The sequence below is a fragment of the Polyodon spathula genome, chromosome 1, assembly GCF_017654505.1.
Source record: "Polyodon spathula isolate WHYD16114869_AA chromosome 1, ASM1765450v1, whole genome shotgun sequence".
Classification (NCBI taxonomy): domain Eukaryota; kingdom Metazoa; phylum Chordata; class Actinopteri; order Acipenseriformes; family Polyodontidae; genus Polyodon; species Polyodon spathula.
Window position 1 is genome coordinate 9,592,142 of NC_054534.1, and position 19,253 is coordinate 9,611,394.

The 19,253-nt window shown below is 40.6% G+C and overlaps 1 protein-coding gene across 2 annotated transcripts in view; it reads left to right on the top strand.

The window, feature by feature from the left end:
- Window positions 1-392: 392 nt before the first annotated feature.
- The window catches only part of LOC121313816 (SET-binding protein-like), an 80,585-nt gene continuing 61,724 nt past the window's right edge, over window positions 393-19,253 (top strand). Inside the window, exons 1-2 of one of the 2 annotated variants that reach the window (XM_041246619.1) lie at window positions 393-1,011; window positions 16,868-17,480. In XM_041246619.1, coding sequence (XP_041102553.1) covers window positions 17,013-17,480 — 468 coding nt within the window. In that variant the 5' untranslated portion in view covers window positions 393-1,011; window positions 16,868-17,012. The remainder of the gene's footprint in view (window positions 1,012-16,867; window positions 17,481-19,253) is intronic. The other variant, XM_041246613.1, reaches the window with a different exon arrangement.

The window sequence follows — 19,253 nt, forward strand, 5'->3', positions numbered from 1 at the left end:
TACCATATTATGACACCAGTCAACTAATGAAAGCAGAAATGGTCCACTTATTCTCAGCACAGTAAAACGAGAACCAGTAAAAATGTAATAAATAAATAAAAACGTATTAACCCTAATGCAAGTTTTCTTAGATAATTGGTTAACACTGCTTTAATATTCACGTGGACGTATTACAGCAGGTCAGAAGAATGTGATGCAAAGCTGACTGTACACGCGGCTCTGATTTACAAGTGAAAGGGGATACTGCAGCTTTTGAGCCGCTCGGAAGGTGAGCCTCCCTTTTTGACAGGTAGAGGCGGTATTGAGTTCGCTAGCCTCGGGAGCGCATCGCTTTGCTGTTGCTTGTGTGTGAGATCATTATCAGAAAGCGCTGCAGGACTAGTTAGAGACCGAGATGGAGCGTTAGGCGCGCAGTCACAGACGCAACTCTGATTGAGCGCAGTCAGAGGGATGGAAAATCTCTGAAAAGCACCTTCTTCTGATCATACACAGTCGTCTTTCACATCTTGACAAACTATCGTCACAACTCCGACAGTGGGATTCGGGATTTATTAAGGACGTTCGTTTGCTTTCGATGCAGCAAAACATCAGCTAGGTTGTTTTTTTTTTTCACTCCAGGTCTAGGATTTGAGAGGGGAGCTATGGAGGTTTCTCCGACTGACCAGCCAAATTAAGCACGGGATATTTTTGCAACCGATTCGCGGCTTTAACCTTTGTGTTTTCGAAAGAAAGCTGGGACATCTGTCGATTTTGAACCAGGGATCTATCGTACACATTGGTTTGTCTACAGAAATCTTTTAATTTCAGCATTTTCTTTATTAACTAAGCTTTCAACAGACGCCATTTTCCTTTTTCTTTTTTTTTTTTTTTTTTAAAGCCTGCTTCTGTTTGACAGATCTTGTCGAAGATGGCATTGCAGCTGCTGCGCGTTTATGTATAATTTCCGTGGATTTTAAATAAAGGCCAACAAATGTAAAATAAAGAGAGCGACCCTGCAGCGGATATGGGTAAGTAAGTAACTATACTATGCATTGCTGTTTTTGTGAGTAGTTTGATGATCTGTTTGTAAGAACATGTTAGTCTTAGCAAACTGCATGCACACTGAAAGACGAGCGGTAATTCGTTACGAATGGAAGTGTAAGATACATAATCGTCCTTACTGTATACATTTTGTGATAGTTTTGAAGGAATCTGACAAAGTGTCAAATTGGGGACTATAATCATTAACATATGTACTAAGACTATCCATGTGTACATCTTTAGGGGGAAAAACTTTAATGATACATTATTATATTTAGAATATATATATATATATATATATATTTGCCGGATTAAAGTTCTGCACAGAAAGACGTGACTAGCAACCTTTCCTTGTGTAAGATCACAGCAAAAACTAAAAACGTGCACGTATGATGCTTATATATAACAACAACAACAACAACAACAACCACCACCCCTCTGTTTGGTTCACGGTTATTGATAAAATATAATGCAGGTCTTTAGAAAACGTAAACGTGGTGCGTACTCTGCTGACTGCATACCCCCGTAGCCTTTTTTTGTTTAACTGAGTGGAAAACGTGCTGGTTGATTGGAATTAGATGGCTTTGTTTTTAGTACATGGAAAAATAAAAGGCAAGTACTGTAGGCTAGCTTTATGTAAAAAATAAATACAAAAAAAAAAAAAAAAAAAAAAAAAAAAAAAACACCCTTGTGTTGAGCAGCATGAATAACGTGTGGAACATGTGTTTTCCCCGCGAAGTAGAACTTGATATAAGTGTGCGTTTTCCCTAATCTTAGAATGTCACGTTTTAGAAGAAATATCTTTCTGTATTGTTCTACATCTGTGTTTTAGTATTTAAGACAAGTTTGCATAATGCATTGCCACGGTTTACAAAACATTTAGTGTGTGTGTATGTGCGCGCGCTAATTGTGCAAAACTTGGTTTTGAATTCAAAGTGCCAAGTTAAAAAAGAAAAAAAAAACATGATTTTGTTGACCTTTCCTTACTGTCAGGTGTATGCAGTCAAAGGGGGAAATATATATTCTTGAACCTTATCTGATGAAAAGGGTTTAAGTTTACTCGGTTCTTGTTCATAGGGAATCCCCTTTGATTGCTTAAAGCCCACTGCAGTTGCTAAGGCCAACCTGCTTTCTGAGGGGGTGGTGGAAAGGACAGATCATTGATCTTTATAATGTGGAGGCTTTCACCAGCATTCTCCAGCACATATTTCTTGGGCTTCAACTAGCCCTGCCTATGCGTTTTTAATGCTGGACTGGAATACAGTAATGCTGTGTCTGAAAATAAGAAATCATTTACTACGCCAATAGAGAAAGTCAATGTAACAAACATCTTGTTTCTCAGTTCAGGATGAATAATATGAGAAACGGTTTATTAACGGCAACTGTTAAGATCGAGTTTAGCTGTCTATGCTTGTAAATGACATACAGGTAGAAAGCCTGATGAGTCTCAGTATTGCAGAGCGCTCCAAGCTCACCCTTTGTTTTCAGCTGATGTGTTTTCAAGTCATTAATAATAACATAAGATTATAGACATATTCATGTACATGTCTAGAAACTTGCTACAATAGTAGTTTTTAAAGCCCTGATTAATGAATCTGTTCAGGTGTTTTGAAGAGCGTTTTTTTTAATAGTATCTGTGAGGAAGGGTGAATAATATACTACAGTAATAATACTCTACTGAAAGCCTGGAACTGAGTGCTCAAGACCCTAATGAGTCATGGGTCACAAACTACCAGAGACCAATTCCATTGCTCATTGGGTAGGAGCACATCCAGGCTTATTTTGGATAGCTTCTGTGCATATGACCTGCACTTCAGAAACTGTATCCAGACGAGTTGGATTGCTTTGCTTTGAAAACACACCTGTCATCATTGAATGGAGATTGCTGCTGGGCAAACAGAGCCAGAAGGGGTAAGGGGTCTTTAGGTGTAACTGCAGAACAGCTTTCATGAATTCACAGTATTCAACTACAGCAGTAATTACAGGCCTCCAGCAGCTAGACCCCCTGAGATTCTTATCTTGTTAGGTCCCTGAAGCAAAGCAACATCAAGTTTGGTCAGTCCCAGATGAGACCTTAACTTAAGAAGCTCAGAGATTGAGAAAACGGAAGCACAAGGAAGACACAAACATATATAAAAGAAATATGCGAAGCAGTGAATCCATATTGAAAACACATGTATTCTTTTCAGCCAGTGGCCCTCTGTAGGATGCACATTGCAGGGTGCAATAAGCTGGTGGCTTGGTAAGGGGACTGTCCCCTCCTGAAGGACCTGAACTCGCAGCATTGGCTTGGGGCACGTTCCTGTATTTGAAAGAGCAGTCAATGCATGCAGAAATGGAGCCAGCTAATCTCAGGACAGGAACACATGGCACTGTTTCTAAGCACAGATGACACTTAATCATAATGCTTTGTCAGGTCAAAGAATTGCCCTTGCTAAATCCCATAAGGCTTAGCTTCCCCTAAAAAAACAAACAAAAAACAATTCAGCACAACAAAGGGAGTCTGAACTTTAATTTTCTAATTTGTTGGCAGTGTGTTTGTCTTGTATCTAATCTTTCCCATAAATGAGGTAAGAGTTAAGCCAGGATGGTTTTCTGATCTATTTTTACTTGTGGTTACGATGATGATTTGTTTTTATTGCATGTTACTTCAGCTTTACTGAGTCACAATGCAGTACCCAGGCAGAAAGAACCCTTTGGCATGTTATCTACAATAATACATCTTGGGTGGAAAAAAAAAAAAAAGCATTTAGGGCTGGTTTCCCTATACATCTAGAATGGTAAGGTTGTTTGTAGTCTCATCCAGTTTAGTATCTTTCTTGTTTTTCCTAGCAACCTCTAGAGGGAGATTATTCTGGTTACAGTAGGTGACAATTGATGAGGAGGTCTTATTCTTGCTTTATGTGCAAATAATTATAGATCCAGGTGGATGTTATGTTAGAAATAACCAAGAACTGTAATGCAAGGTAATAGCTTGAATCTTAGGTGTTGAAAAATACCTGTGTGACATGTCAGCTTAGCAGTGCTGAACGAGAATCGGAGCCACAGCATTAAAACTGGCCACCTTCGGGCAGGAACAGGGGTTAAGAGTGCCTGTGGATTCACACTGATCTGCTTGTTTTGACCTTCTGTTAGTGAATGTTGAGATTTGTTAACTTCAATATCATGATCCAAGTTACTAGAACAGCCAGTCTGACCAGCTGGCCCAGGACACGTTCATGTAAAAAGAAGCAAGTCTGTGTCTCTGAGACAAAGACATGACCGGGATCGCTTTGCCAGTGTGCAAAACGCCAGTGTGATCAGTATTGGATTGAATACATATTCTCTGGGTAGGAAGATTTCAGTCTTTATAACACAGTTTCCACGAGACTTGACTGGAAGGTGTCCCCTGTTTATGGTGTTGTCCTATTATAGTTCATTTACTTGCAGGCATTTAACTATGCAGGTAGCGAAGTCTGTAAAAGGTGATCATGAACATGATGTTGACTCAAAGGCTTGGTTATTTATAGATGCCGGTTGCTAGGATAATGGCCAAATGGTTTAGTTTGCAGCTTGTGACCTAAGGTAACAGCAGTCAGGTTTAAGCAGTTATTGAACGTTCTGTGAGTCAAGATTTCTAGAACTTACAACTTGACTGGTAATTCCATTCTTTTGAGTTGGAATGTGAAAGTCAAATGTGAAGCAGATTAAGGCTGTGTCTTATGAACTGTGTTTGTAAGAGTTTAATGACCTGCACGTGCATATTTAAATACATTCTGCTGGCCCAGAATAGCAGAGTAGGGGTGCAAAGCTGGGAAAGTGTGAAATGCAAGGATTGAATGCAATGTTAAAAAATAAAGCAAGTCTTACATTGCATTGCATTACAGCACGTGCTGTTCCAGGTTTTAATATGTGTTTATAAGTATAGTATTCCGCATACTAGCAGAATATGCCACCTCCAATATTCCGAATATAGAGGTGGAATATTCTTGCGAACATGCTGTTTACATGGCGGAATATATAAGGGATTATTCAGTATTCCCAATACTAGTGGGATGTTACTGGCCATGTAAACGCACTGATTGTGGTGAAGTACATTGCAGTAAATTCTCTTAGTAAAGCCTTTAATGACCTAAACAGCTATACAATGGGCATCATATTACCACTTGTGAACAAAACCTTGCCTTCTACAAATACTGTGGAACACAAAGGCTTGTGGGATTGAAAACCTGCTTTAGTTATTTCTGCCAAGCACATATTGTATCCTTCGGTAGTTTTCATATCCAATAATTAACAAGAACTGCACATTTTCAGCGTCTTGAGATGTGTTTAGATTTTCCTGTTGGCTTGTGTCTCCCGGTTTCTATGGAAACCAGCCAACACTTGACAGGAGATGGAGGAAAGAGATGAGACGACCAAGAGCGAGCAGAGTTGTTGGCAGGTTTTCAGGGTTGAATACTAAGAGCAAGCATACCTGTTGGCAGTGTCCATGAGCAGAAAGTTCATCTTTCTCATTGACAGCCATTTTGTGTTCCAGGCTGCAGCCAAACAGACTATGTGCTACACAAGTATTGGCTTCATAGTGTTTTTTTTTTTTTTTTACTGATTATGCCAGTTTTGTGTGGTAAATATAACTGCAGTCATTGGTAACTGAATGCAATTGTTTACTGTTTGTCATATGAGTCTTATATGCACACATGCATGTCTTCTTAGTTACAGACTGATGGATAAATAGAGATATGTACAGTATTTCATGTAGATATGGGTTGGTGAAAATAGCCAGAGTGTAGTTGTACTTGGATTCTACTAGGGTTGTATATCCAGCCTTTTCTGTAAATATTTGTTTACCATTTCAACTATCATACACACTTTCAATGAAAAAGTAGACTTGATTTTAGTGTAGTCAACTCTTGTTTTTATTTAATATTTCACATGTTGTTCTAACTGGATTATCAGTTACTTATCTGGTAAGCACACAATCACCCAGTGTGTTAACAGCAGGATTAAAAAATAAGTACAAAAATAGCTTGAGGATAGTATGCACACCAAAAGGTAAGTTTTTTAAACCTGGTTTCGAAGGCAAAACTGAAGGAAACTCCTTCGCCCCTCTTCTAAAGGCCAGTGTTTAAAACTGTAGTATGGGTTGCCTCCTTTGCTTGAAGGGGTTTTTCTTTCCAAAGAAGTGTTCAGAAAGGAGGAAATAAAGCTAAATGCATTCTGGGGCCCATAAAGAAGTGTTAATCGAAGAACGTTTGAGTGTGCAGGAAAAAAAAAATCATCTTTCCAAAAAGATTTCTTGATTTAATTTGAAAAGCGTACACAGAAGAGTGAAAGCAACAGATGCTGTAATAATGTAGACAGAACCTGCTGCTTTTTACAGCGATATGCATTTTAATTGGGACTTTTTGCTTGACATGTGCACAGCTAGGATGATGCCGACTTCAGGAGTGCTTTCACGTTTCACAAATGCTTCTCTAACTGACAAGTGTTGCCGCTCTGCTGTTTCATGTAACGATGTGTTGAATGTAACACAGTGGAACAGAGTAGGAACCCTAGACTGTGCGACGCTTCATCGCAGCATGCTGCTGTTTCACTGAGAGGCATAACAGAGATGTTACTTACGCCGCTCTGCAGGCTACTGCTTAATCTCCATCACATTACTGGTGGAAACAGGGTCTAAAGTTAGAGCTTTCTAGAGAAATAGAAGCGGCTGCCGTCTTTTTCACAATCCTGTAGTTGGAATTTTTATAGGTGTTGGGGGACACAAAATAATGATATGCGTGGGGATGTGCTTCTCGTGTGTCAAATAAGAATCGCTTTAGTTTAAGATCCTTCTCCCATGTTGTCTATCAGCATAACTGAGCCCTGGTAAATACCAGTTTGTTTGCTTAAATAGACTCCTGTGCAGTGGTTCGGTTGTTCCTGTGGTGGAAATCCTGTCCGTACCCCATTAATATGCTGCCAGCATTGGCGCTAGAACCAGGATTCTGCTGTTTTTCCGTCTCTTCTTGGCTGAAGAATGCGATAGACTTTCATGTCTCAGGTCTATCTGTTCATTAAACTACCCTTTGCCGGCACCTCAAGTCTACGGCAGTCAGGCAGAGCTGTTTTTGATTTTCTGCAGGGCCTCTGCTTGTGGCCTTAAAAGGGATTGTGTTTGCTAGTTCCTTTCTTCTGAAGTGCCTGTACTCTTTGGAACCTGTACATTCAGTGGGATTCAAGCTCACCAGAGTGTTTTGCTAAAACACTTGAAGGTCATTGTTGAAGTTGGTAGAGATTGTGGTCCGAGCAGTAGTGTATAAACATCACTTATCTTGTCTTTTATTGATAGCAGTTGTTAAGAGCTGAAGACTGAGATCTAGGGGATGTTTAACCAGTCTGCTTTACCACCTTCTTCAAATAGTCACCTAGACATCTGGGAGTTCTGTAAAATACAAACAGTCATTTTTTAAGATTCATGAATGTAGAGCACATCACATGTGTATGAATGTGAAATAAGACTCCAAAGGGGGTGTGTATAAATATAAACTTAGACCTAAGGGGGCGTGTATAAATGTGAAATACGTGCTGCCCGTGGGAGCACAGACAATAACTGTCCAGACATTAGCTGTGGGACCACACCCAGCACGGTCAGCATTGGAAGATTTAAACGCTTTGCTGCTTTGGAGTAAATTTGGACTTAAGTTTGACATTCATTTTCCTCTGTATCTAGCATAAACAAAATCTGGTAACAGGTTGTACTGTATATGTGTTTTGTACACCCTTCTTAAACATACAGATCTGTTGATTTTAAACAGTGTGTTGACCCAAACTATAATCAGGGTCAGTTACAATTGCAATAACTACTTGACTCTGTGCAGTCGTTCATTATTTTAGCAACCACGTTTTTCAATTGCTACAACACATGGCTGTTTTTGTTATCTGTGAGCGGTGTGGCTGACTGGCAGAGAGCTTGTTGACTGCATCTTCCACTTATTTGAATGTTCTGAGTAAATGAAACCGTAAGTATTTCATTGTTGCACAAACTGCATGCTTTGTGTAACCAAGCTGCAGGATTAATTTAAACTGTCATTCTGAATTAATCGCAGTAGTTGTGCAAGCCCCTAAACCGGTATTGAGACACACACGCCAGTTATTTGAGCTGATCTGTAAATGCTTTAGTAATATGAGTCCGATCTGTTTCTGGCAAATTGATTCTCTCGTTAATATTTAGTTTGCACCTCAACAAAAGCAGCATATAGAATGCCGTTGAAATAAAGGCTTTGGGAGGCATCTTAGGAACACATGTCATTTAAAGGTCCAACATGTTCTGGATTCTGTTACAGTGGATGGATTTGTTCAAGTTTTTTTTATATCTTTATTATTATTATTTTTTATATCCCTGCTGTGAACATATGTTAACCACCACCATCCAGTTTTGGGCTTCAAGCTTAATTATATGGTGTGTTTTTTTTGAGTGCTTTCGATTAACACTGATTACTATGTGAAGCTGAGGGGCATGATTCTGCAGAGTTCTGCGCTGTGGATGCACTGAAATTGACATCAGGAGGCTGGTAGAACAAAAAAAAATACTACTTCCTTTTATAATGAATCATTCATTGTGACAAAAGCTGTATAATTTCTATCTCCGCTGAATCAGTTTCTGTATCTGTTCTCATCCACTTGTTAAAGCAGTCAGGTGTATAGTTTTTACTTGGAGTAAGGGTGTTACTCATTTAGAGTTTAAAAGTTATTAAAGTGTCAGATGTTTTTAATTTTGTTTAAACGTTGTCAAAAACGTGCAGACCAAATATTAAGAACAAGAGGGTGTCTGCAGGTACATTTTAAATTATTTTTCCCCCCAATTTGGAATGTCCAGTTGTGTTTTTTCTCACAACAGATGTCCTGAGGGCATGTGGTCTCTCAAGCCTAAAGCCAGAATCAATTACGATGAGCAATTCAGAGCAGAGGTGGGCGGACTACCGATCCCTGCTTTTTATCCACTCTGAATGTGCTCGGTGTCTGGCCAGTAGGGTTCGATGTTGCGCGATAAGGAGAAGGAATCCCTGCTGGTTTCCGATCCTCCCACCCCTGGGAGCATCTGAGCCAATGTGACTCCTTTGCACAGGCCGGACGTGAACTGGTGCTGTCCATGCTATGTCCCTCTTCCTGCGCTCCCAACGGCAGCCCTTTAACTGGATGAGCCAGTCGTGGACCCTAGACTTGAGCGATGTTTAGTACTTGCTATTGTACTTGCTATTGCTAACCATTGCTATTAGTAAATGTGACAGAGAGCGAATGAATCCTAGTCAACAATCTCCGTCCTGACCTGTGAGGGCACGGTATAACAGGAACAGTGTGCCCCGGACTGGATGGTTTGACAGTTCATCCCAGGTTCATTTGCAAGTCGGCCATCCAGAAAGGGGGCAGAGCCACAGTACCAGAAGTCATCATCTTAATGCGGTAGGCGATGTGTCAGTCACATAGTGGAGGATACGTGATTGGACTTGGCTGCGTTCCTAAATTCAACGCTGAGAAGCAACGACTCTTAAAATCATTCCTAAACTCACCATTGAGAGCTAGTGATGCGCAGCGTTAGGCTCAACGTTGACTCGGTGAACTCACTGACTGTCAGAGCTGCTGAGCTGCTCAACAGAAAGATGGTGACACCCACAACCACGATTAAGCTGCTATATAAAAATTCTGAATGGGATTTAAATGTAGATTGTACCGTTCTCCGATTTTAAAACGGTAAGTGTTAATATACACACAATTTTATTTTATTTATGTATTATTGTGTAACAAATAAGACGCAGCAAATATGACAACATAACTGCAAGATTTGCAGATTCGCTCATTTTAAATTTTACCGTTTAGTTTAGGAGTGCAACGAAGCGCTCCTAAATACCCGGAAGTGTTGTGACAATAGTGACGTTTTTGTTCGTCAACGCTCAACAGTACTGTTGAATTTAGTACGCACCCCTTGCTACCGAAGAAGGCGTGACTAAGGGTATTTCAGGGGATGTTGCCAAGCAATCTGTTCCTTTGTTATGGTTACGGACGGACCTGTAAAAGGAGTACAGAGATAAGATAACCTTAAGTGCTGTATGTTTGTGTTTATTTGTAATTCTTAGACGGCTAAACACCCGGGAGCTGTCGCTGTCAAGCCAGCATTAAAACCTGGATTACAACTATTGCACTAAGTCACTAATCACTGTGCAGTCACCACCAGCATGGGGGCTGTGCCGGCACATTGCCTTTGTTTATTATTGTTTCGGGACTGAAGCCCAGTATTATTTACATTAGTGAAAATCAGTCCTATTTCTAGATGTATAAGCAGTAATTTATAGAAAGACTATTTAAAAATAAGTAGCAGCACTATCTCAATGTTTCTTTTTTATTTTAACGTTTTAAACTATGTATTTTAAAGTTTAAACGTGTAATAAATGAAACAGAATCCTATGTTTTTTTTCCACATGGCACACAATTGGCTTCCAAAACATTATGGTAGACAACCCATAAGCTCACAATGCTGAGCCCTGCACGCATACCCCCTTTTTTAAAGAATCATACCAATGAAGAGTCACAGTGAGGAGCTGAATTCAGTAAGATTCAGTTTCCGACTGGAGCTGGAGTAGAGTTGAAAAATGCCTTGAAAACCCATTTTTTATTGAGACCAGATAAAGATCTCAACGCTGGTCTAACATGCATATTTACGAGTTACTTCCGAGTGTCCCTTTTTCTCGGAGTGTGTCTTCCTCCCATCGCTCTGTTTTGTTGCTGTCAAGGCAGCCAGGCAGTTTGCCTGATGAGCAGAAAACCAATAACAAGTGTTCTTACCAGGAAGCAGCCCTCCAGGGGGCGTCTGCACTGATTTCTCCCTGTGCTGCGTGATATTATCTCCAAGCTTATTTATCTTGTGATGCCAGTCACCCAATTCAAACTGTATAATGTGTGCATCGAAGATAATGGATGGGGAGGTTTGAAACCTGGCTGTCTTTGCTGGGAAGAAGACCTGGTTTTCATTCCTCCTTGGCAATGTTGTGTGTGTGTGTGTGTGTGTGTGTGTGTAGAAAATTATGATTATAAACCCATATGGGAGGTTGATACAAACAAAGAAGTGCTTTCCCAGTATTAACAATTCCCTAACGGTGGATGATGCTGAGCTTTATGGGACACTAACTTCAGACGTCAACAACATTTGCCCATTAATATGCGTTCAGTCTGATGGCCATTTTTCCCATTGAGAAGCAGGTGCACGTCTGGATGATTTCAAATCAATTAGCATCCTTACAGTGTTGTAGGTGTTTGTGTGCCTGTATACGTTTGTACGTCTTCATATATATACTCTGTGTGTACATCTTCATATATATACTCTGTGTTTACTGGGTGTTTGTTCCCGGCTCAGTAATTCACTTCTCTGCCTCAGTTCTTTCCTTTGCTTCGGATTGCTCTAATCAGTATTCAGGAAGGTGTCTGGTAAGCTTGGCTTGTACACTCACTGGTTCCTGGTTGAAATACAAATCTGGACTCGAGTGGTCCCGTATTCCTAACCACTGGTATAGATACAGGTTTGGAAGGAATTATGTGACCAAAATGAATACATTAAACACTGTGAAGGTTTTGTTTTTGTTACTTTGCACTTTTTTGTTAAAACTTTACCTTCATTATGCTTTTGCTTTTAACCAATGCCCCTGCCAATTATTATAATTGAAAGAACAAAGAGAGTGTAGTATAAATCAGTTGCCAATGGTACTTGTATGTTTCTAATGGTGGGATGGTGGCTGTCTTTGCAATTCTATCATGTATAACGGCAGCAGCCAGCTTTGCACACAGTTGTTGAAAGCTGTCATATTTAAGTTGCACAGCTGTTGACTTTCGTGCATTTGCTGCTAAGAAGGCCAGTGCAAGCAATTTGACTCCAGGCCAGAATTTTGATAGGGGACAACTGGGGGAATAGAGGGAGTGTCATCTGGGACAAGTCAGCCTTAATACACACATTGTGACTGCATCAGCAGTGCACAGTATTGATACAGAAGATTTCCAAAGCTACAGAGAGCATGGAATCCCCAAAGCTAAAGGCTGAAGAATCAGCCTGCTTGTTTTATTATACTTGTAATACATGCTGGGTTTATTAAGAAAATGGTCAATTCCACAGGAAATTATGTAACATGTGTTAAACTATCCATGTGCTGACGGCATGCGAGCAGCCTGCAGTCAGAGGGCGTCCTTTTTGTGTTAAATGACCTGTAACTGATGTCACCTGAAAGAAACCTTGCCTAGTAGTAGGAACACTGTTGTGTGATGTGGTGTTTGAAGTGCAGGGAGACCATTTACCAAGGTTCTGCACAGTGTTCTCATCAGGCCCTTGCCTTTAAACCAGGTCCACTATGCTACTGTAGCTCACCACATACTGTCATATTGATAAAGGCAATGCCCTTTTTAATGAGGGAAAATGTAAGTGAACACAAAATTGTTAGCCAGCTGGTTTTTAGAAAGCTTTAGTGCAGGGGTTCTCAACCCGCGGGCCTCTTGCGGAGCAATCAGCGAACTGCGGCCCATGTGACATCCTGCTCAAATTTTAAAAAGTAAAATAACGTAGAGTGTGCTAACTTGTGAACCAGTGGCTGTAACGTAATATAATGCACTTCTGCTTGTGTATAAAGAGTGTGTACAGATGCTCAAGACGCACATTCATTTTGGAGCTCTTGCTCCATTCACCCGCTCCTTCGCAACTGGCTCGTCCACCTTAACGATATTCTGCAAGCAAAATCGAACATCCCATTCACCCTTCAACCAGGATGTCATTGTATCTTTTCTCGTTCACGCAAAAGACAAGTTGCATCTCTCCCTGAGAATTCTCAAATCTTATCTATTAGCCTCCATGCGGGGATGGCAAAGAGTACCCCCCCCTCCTTCTTCGTCTCCCCATCACTAGTGATATTCCCTCGCCTCTAATCTCAGTTCTCCGTCGAGGCGATTTTTCTCCTTTCAACGATAGTCATAGAATCTCTTTGTCTTTCTGCTGCCTTTGGTTTTCTCCGCTGTTCTGAATTTGTTGTTCCCCGTCCTTTCAGTTTTCTATCCCTGGGCCTTCGTTCCTGCTCCGATCGGTTCTGTCTCGCCCCTGCGAGGGAGGTTCTCCATGAGCCAAGAGGAAAGCATGTCCTCGTCTTAGTCACAAGCACATTGTTTCTGTTTCAAGTCCCAGGGCTTATGCCTCACTGGCCTTGCTGGATAAATAGAGTTATTGTTAATATTAGGCTTAACAATACATATCTTGGTTTATATTACTTTTATGGAGTGTTATATTTGGAACTGGGACAAACTTAACTGTCTCTGTCTCCTGTTACATACGTTATAAGGACTGCAAGAACTGTCGGCTGAAAATAGCTATCATCAATTATAACTAGACTTCAAACTGTCTAAAGGTTTTAGTTTATCAGTTTTATTGATTTAATATCCAATATACAGTAACAAATGCTTATAGGTGTAATAAATATGTAATTAACTAAACGGCAAATTGACTTTATTGAGGTCCGCATCAAATATGTATTGTAATGTAGCAGATACATTTATTATTTTGCCCATGATAAAAATGTGAATAATTAGTTTAACGAATATTTATTATAAAGCAATGAGAAACTTTGAAAAACAACAATTTCTGTTTCAGATTTGGGGTTTTGTCTGTGCATGTTACATACGTTTTTATAAAATGATCATGGTGTTCAACCAGCTCTAATGAAATGCAGAAGGAAGCTGTCACTATATAGATTACTGTCACTAAACACTATAGATTACTATGATGGTTTTATTTTTCCTATTTGTGAATATTTTTTGTTGCTGGTCTTGTCCCACTTTTTGTACCCCATTTCCATGGAATGGCCCATTTCCCCTCCCCAAAACACAGAGCGTCTAAATCAACAAGCCTGTCTTGTGTGCTACTTGTGTGTTTCTACTTCAAGGTGGTTGTTCTGTGCTAATTAAGGTTTAATTGTACCATCAGAAATGGTACACTAAGTGTGATGAGTATATTTATCTATTCTATAAATGTTTTTAAAATGATTTTTTAAACTTAAAATGTGAGCATCAAAAAATGTTGCAGTCCTCTTGAAAAATGACAATTTCCCTGGCTGCTATTGAATGTTGAATACAATATTTATCCTTTTGAGCAGGAGGCACACGTTCCTATGAAGTCCTTGGAACTCAATACGACAGTCTTAACAGGGTTTCATTCCTACAGCCACCGGGGCTGCAAAGCAGTACTTGTAATTCAGAGGACCTGAAAACCCCCAGCTCCTGATCCTGTATCTGACTCTGTTAATGGCCTTTTCAAAGTCTGCTTGCCAGTCTCTTGGAGAAGCAGTGTGTGTTCATTCCAATTGCCTCAAACTTCTAAACCGTAATGGAAATCTTTGAGTAAAACAGCTAGTTGGTTGTTGGTCATTTAAATAACTGCGTGCTGATGGCCAGATTTTCCCTGTTTTATTCCATTTTGTTGGGCTCCTCAAGCAGCGACTGCCTAACCACCTGCTCATGTGGGTGGGACTGGAGCAGCTGCAGGATTCACTCCAGCGGTTCCAGCCTTGTAATGCCCTGGTCTTGTTTCAGTGGCATGCACTGCTTAATCCTGTGAGATATACACTTACAAAAACATGCTACTGAGCCAGTCTTTGATAAGCAGCACTGCAGGGAACAGGCTGATCTTCATTTGTTCCCTCATAGGTCCTACATAAAGGACTTCTTTAGAATGCTTTGGAACAGCTATGAAGTCCCACAGTTTTCATAGCCATGTTTCATAGAAGGGGTATATTATGTTTCTATAAATAGATGTGCGGCTGTTTTTAAATTGTTATAAGGGGACCAATGATGGGCATGATGCGTTCTGTCGGTCTCCTTTTCATCTTTTTGCCAGTGCCCAGGAATAGGTTTCTCCTCCATTGTGAGATGATTGGAAGAGTTACCAACCCTTTACACTTCACTGTGGGAAGGAACATTTTGCACCTTGGCAGTCCACATCAGTGAGGTGTCAGCTAGTGAGGGGCCCTCTTTTGTTGCCACGGGAACAGGCTCTAGCACTTGGCTCCCAGCAGCGGGGAGCTCTCGATGACAGCACAGAGGGCAGCTGAGATTGGATAGGCCATGGAGCTGTTCTCGCTGTGCTTTGACCCTTTCCCCTCATCCGCAAGCTTTGATGTCCAATTTGAAGCCAGATTAAAGCATTATCAGGACTGCCGTGTATTATTACTCCCAACACCATTGAATGAGATTGTTTCTTGAGGCTTTCCATGTAAATGAAAGCATTTAATCCACATTTATAAGCTTATTATGAAAGAATGACTGATTTAAAATGTTTTTTTGGGGGGAAATAACAAGAAGAAAACATTTGTTGGAGTTAGGGAGATGCAAGTATGTCTGTCTCAGATTGTTGTCCAGTGTATGCCCAATTTAAACCCATGTTTGTGGGCTTGAGGGAGGTTATACTTTTGTCTGCCTATTGATTAATTATTATTATTATTATTTTTTAATGGATTTTTAAATTGTGTAACTTTTTAAACAGTAACAGTAAATATAACCTCCTTGTGTTGGTGCAACACCAAAGCTTGTATCGTAAGCTAAAGCCACCATTCTGGTAGGACTTGTTCATCTTTGTTAGTAGTCTTTTGGGAGATATGAAACGTTCTCCCTTTGTCCGCTTGGTAGGCAGATTTTCTAGGCAGTGTAAAGGCACACTGTAGGGTCAGTATGTTGGGGGGGTGCCTACAAATACAGCCTACCATATTGTACTTGCTCAGTGGATAAAAAAACAAACAAACAAACTTAAATACTGTCAGTGTGTCTGTGTTGTGAGTTTGAAAAAGGATAACTTGCTGTTTTATCCTCTGCGGTCAACTGCATTGAATAAGCCCGATTCACTGCTTTGATTAGAAGATTGTTGTAAGGCACAGAGAACTGCAGTCATCCGATAGGCCTTACATCTGAAATATAATCAATTTCTTATTGACCACCCCAGGTCTACACAGTGACATATCCAAATACTGCTGCTTAACTCTGTGTAAATCCTGTTTTTTTCTTTCTTTTCTGAAACAGTAAAAATAAGTTGAAACATCACATTTCTTTTTGTAGTTGAGAATGTAATTCTTTGAGAATTTTCTTTTAAGTAAGGAATGGGGTTCGTATGGGTAGTTGCTGTAGTAAGCATGCTGTACCCTTCACGACAGGGTGACCCAGTTCTCAGCCGGTGCACTGTGGTTTTCGTGCATGCACGTACAGTAGGTCTGTGCTGTCCTTGTGCTCTGCAAGGCTAGCTTGTGGGCTGATGTGTTTTTGTTTCCATTCTGTGTCGATACCTACGCTGGTGTACTTTATTAACATATTCTAAAAATTAATTTCCTAACCTTTTGTCCCCCTTTGTCATTGTTTAGAAGTGGGTTGCTAGTGGATGTTTTGGGAATCAACCATTTTTTGCTGAATTTACATGCAAACCCTTAGCAATGAGTCTTGTTATATAAAATCAAGTGTGTGACTTGTCACTAGTAAACATGTAAAAAAGGGTATGCATTACTATTGTAACATTGACCCTCCTGATTTATAAAAAAAATAATCCCAATTACTCAGAAGATGTAAGTAACTTGCATGTTCTGTACATAACCCTTACCATATTGAAGTCTGATCTCAAACAAGGCAAATACTATTAAAAACTAAGGCACCCCCCCCCCCCCCCCAGTTCATATTTATTTAAAATGTTTTTTTTTTCTTGGTTAGTTGCTTGTTGCACACATTCAAGCAACGTCATGAGGCTGATAAACCCATTGTGTGTCGTTATCAAGAGTCTCGTTACCGATTTGTACCAAAGTTATTTAATCGTCTTTCTTCTCATCTCTTACAGTTACACTTTTGAAGTTGTGTCTATATCTGGGATTGCTGGAGCAGTAGATTGCTGGGATATCTGAGCCTATTCTCACCGGGATTATTGGACAGCCATCTGAGATACTCAAGAATTCCTTATCCTGAAGCGAGTGTCGGGATCGTCGATGGAGCAAAGAGAACTTAGTGGCCCTTCTCGACCAAAGGGAGGTGAGGCTGAATTTCACCTGGGAGGGGGTGTCCCCAATCCGGGCAACATCTTGGGTGGGACTGGAGGTCCCCTCCCTGCCCCTGGCAAAGGGGTCCCGGCGGGTGGAGAGAGGGTCGACCCTGAAGAGGAGGATGACTTGGGGCTGGGCAGGGATGTGGACTCGAACACGGACAGTGAGAAGTGGGCGCAGGGGGACGGGCTGGAGGAGCAGGAGTTCTCAATCAAGGAGGCCAGCTTCTCTGAGGGGAGCCTCAAGCTCAAAATCCAGACCACCAAGCGGGCGAAGAAGCCCCCCAAAAGCCTTGAGAATTACATCTGCCCCCCTGAGATCCGGATCACCACCAAACAGCCGGGGGAGCAGAAGGCCACCAAACTGGGGAAAAGTAGCAAGGGGGCCAAGGAGGAAGGGCTTCCCAAAAAGAAGGTAAGAGAACTAGATTGGCAGTGAAGTACGTGATACCACACAAATTGGTGCCAGTGCTTTCAGATCTAATTCACATGTTCTGCAACATTTCATTGTTATGCAATAGGACCTACTGGGAGAGCTGGAATAGTTTTTGCCTGTTAATGTCTTCTCCCAAAATTCAGATCAGTGTTTGATGTACAGACCTGTGCATTTAAGCTAGATTTTTCATTGCAGCAGAAGGCTGATGGTACTGCCCTACACCTGTCTCTTTTATGCTTTATTTAGACAGACGGGGGCCAACAATGCAGTGACGCAGTTAATGCATTATTCTTGTGGATATGCTGACAGTTAAACATGTCTGCTTAATTACTGCAAAGCTGCTCGCCGCCAGGAAACGTTCAAGACCAGCGGTGGGCAGCGGTCAGATCAATCTCTACCTGATCTGTTAGAGGGTCAGTCTAGCGAAGGCTTTATTAGTCAGGTTGCATGTGTATACGTGACTTCTGAAGTGACTTTCATGTTTGTCAAGTCGCTGGAGCCTGAAGAATGCTGCAGTTGAAGGTTGTTGTAGCTGGTACAATGTGGCTTGAGCACAGCAATGTCCTGAACAAAGACTCATTTATCCTGTTTAAGCATACCAGTACCAACAGGTGTCTCTGGCAGACACTGGGCACCTTTTCCAGGCATGACACATTTTAAAGTCTTAAGAGGAAAACACTTACATTAGATAAGTCATCAATATTCGACAAAGTAGCAAGCCCAAAACTTTAATGAGCAAACTGCTGCTGTGAAATCGATGCCCCGTAAGTGTATTAAACATACCATTTTCACAGAGTGGGCCAGGAGAGTACATTACAGGGGGCAGGGCCAAGGCATACTTCGCAGCTGTTGTTTACCTAATGTTTCCTGCCAAAGCTATTTTCCCCCCTTTTTTCTCATGCAAGGGAAGTGAAGGCTTCTGGGAGAATGAAAGGACCGCATTGTGAAACTACAGGCCTGTCCAATAATTGAATGTAATTAGGGAGAAAACACTTGCTTGCAGCAGCAAACTGGAACTGCCAGCATCAGCAGCTTTGAGCAGGAGCTGCTGCGCTTCAATTGATTTCATTTTTTTCTCCCAGAAACCTTGTGGAATTTGGTTGTTAACGAGTAGCTTGCTGAAGAATAGAAACCTTGCCACCTGCTGTTTTAGCATGTTTATTGAATGCATAGAAAAAAAAAAAAAAAAAAAAATTTAATATATATAATATATATATATAATATATATATACATTATATATATTGCTCGTGTAAAGTATATTCAAGTCATTTACCCCTAGGCCCACATTAATTGTAACAACATATGAATGTGGGTGCTGTGCAGCATTTGAGATGCAGTCCGATGTATTAGACATGATGTGTTGATTATAAAGCACGGTTACATATATTTAACAACAAAATATTTCAATTGTACTGCTTTAGCTGTTGGCTTTCGGCGTCATACAGTCTGTATCTATGGCAGTAGCTTTGGAAATGTGTTGAATATTGCAGTTTTATAGATCGATTTTGTATTCCTTTCATGTTAAAATCAATACATGTCACTGTTGCTGGAGAGGTACTGGATTTGTATCTGACTGTAAACGAGGTTGTCGTCTTTTTTTTTTTTTTTTTTTAACATGCAAAGTAAGGAAGTTGAGGAACAAGCAAGAGCTGTAGAATCCTCCTGCATGGATCTTAACTGAACAGCTGCATCATTCAAATCAATTAAAATATGTGCAGTGTAATATGTATGATGTCCTGCACCAGATGTGT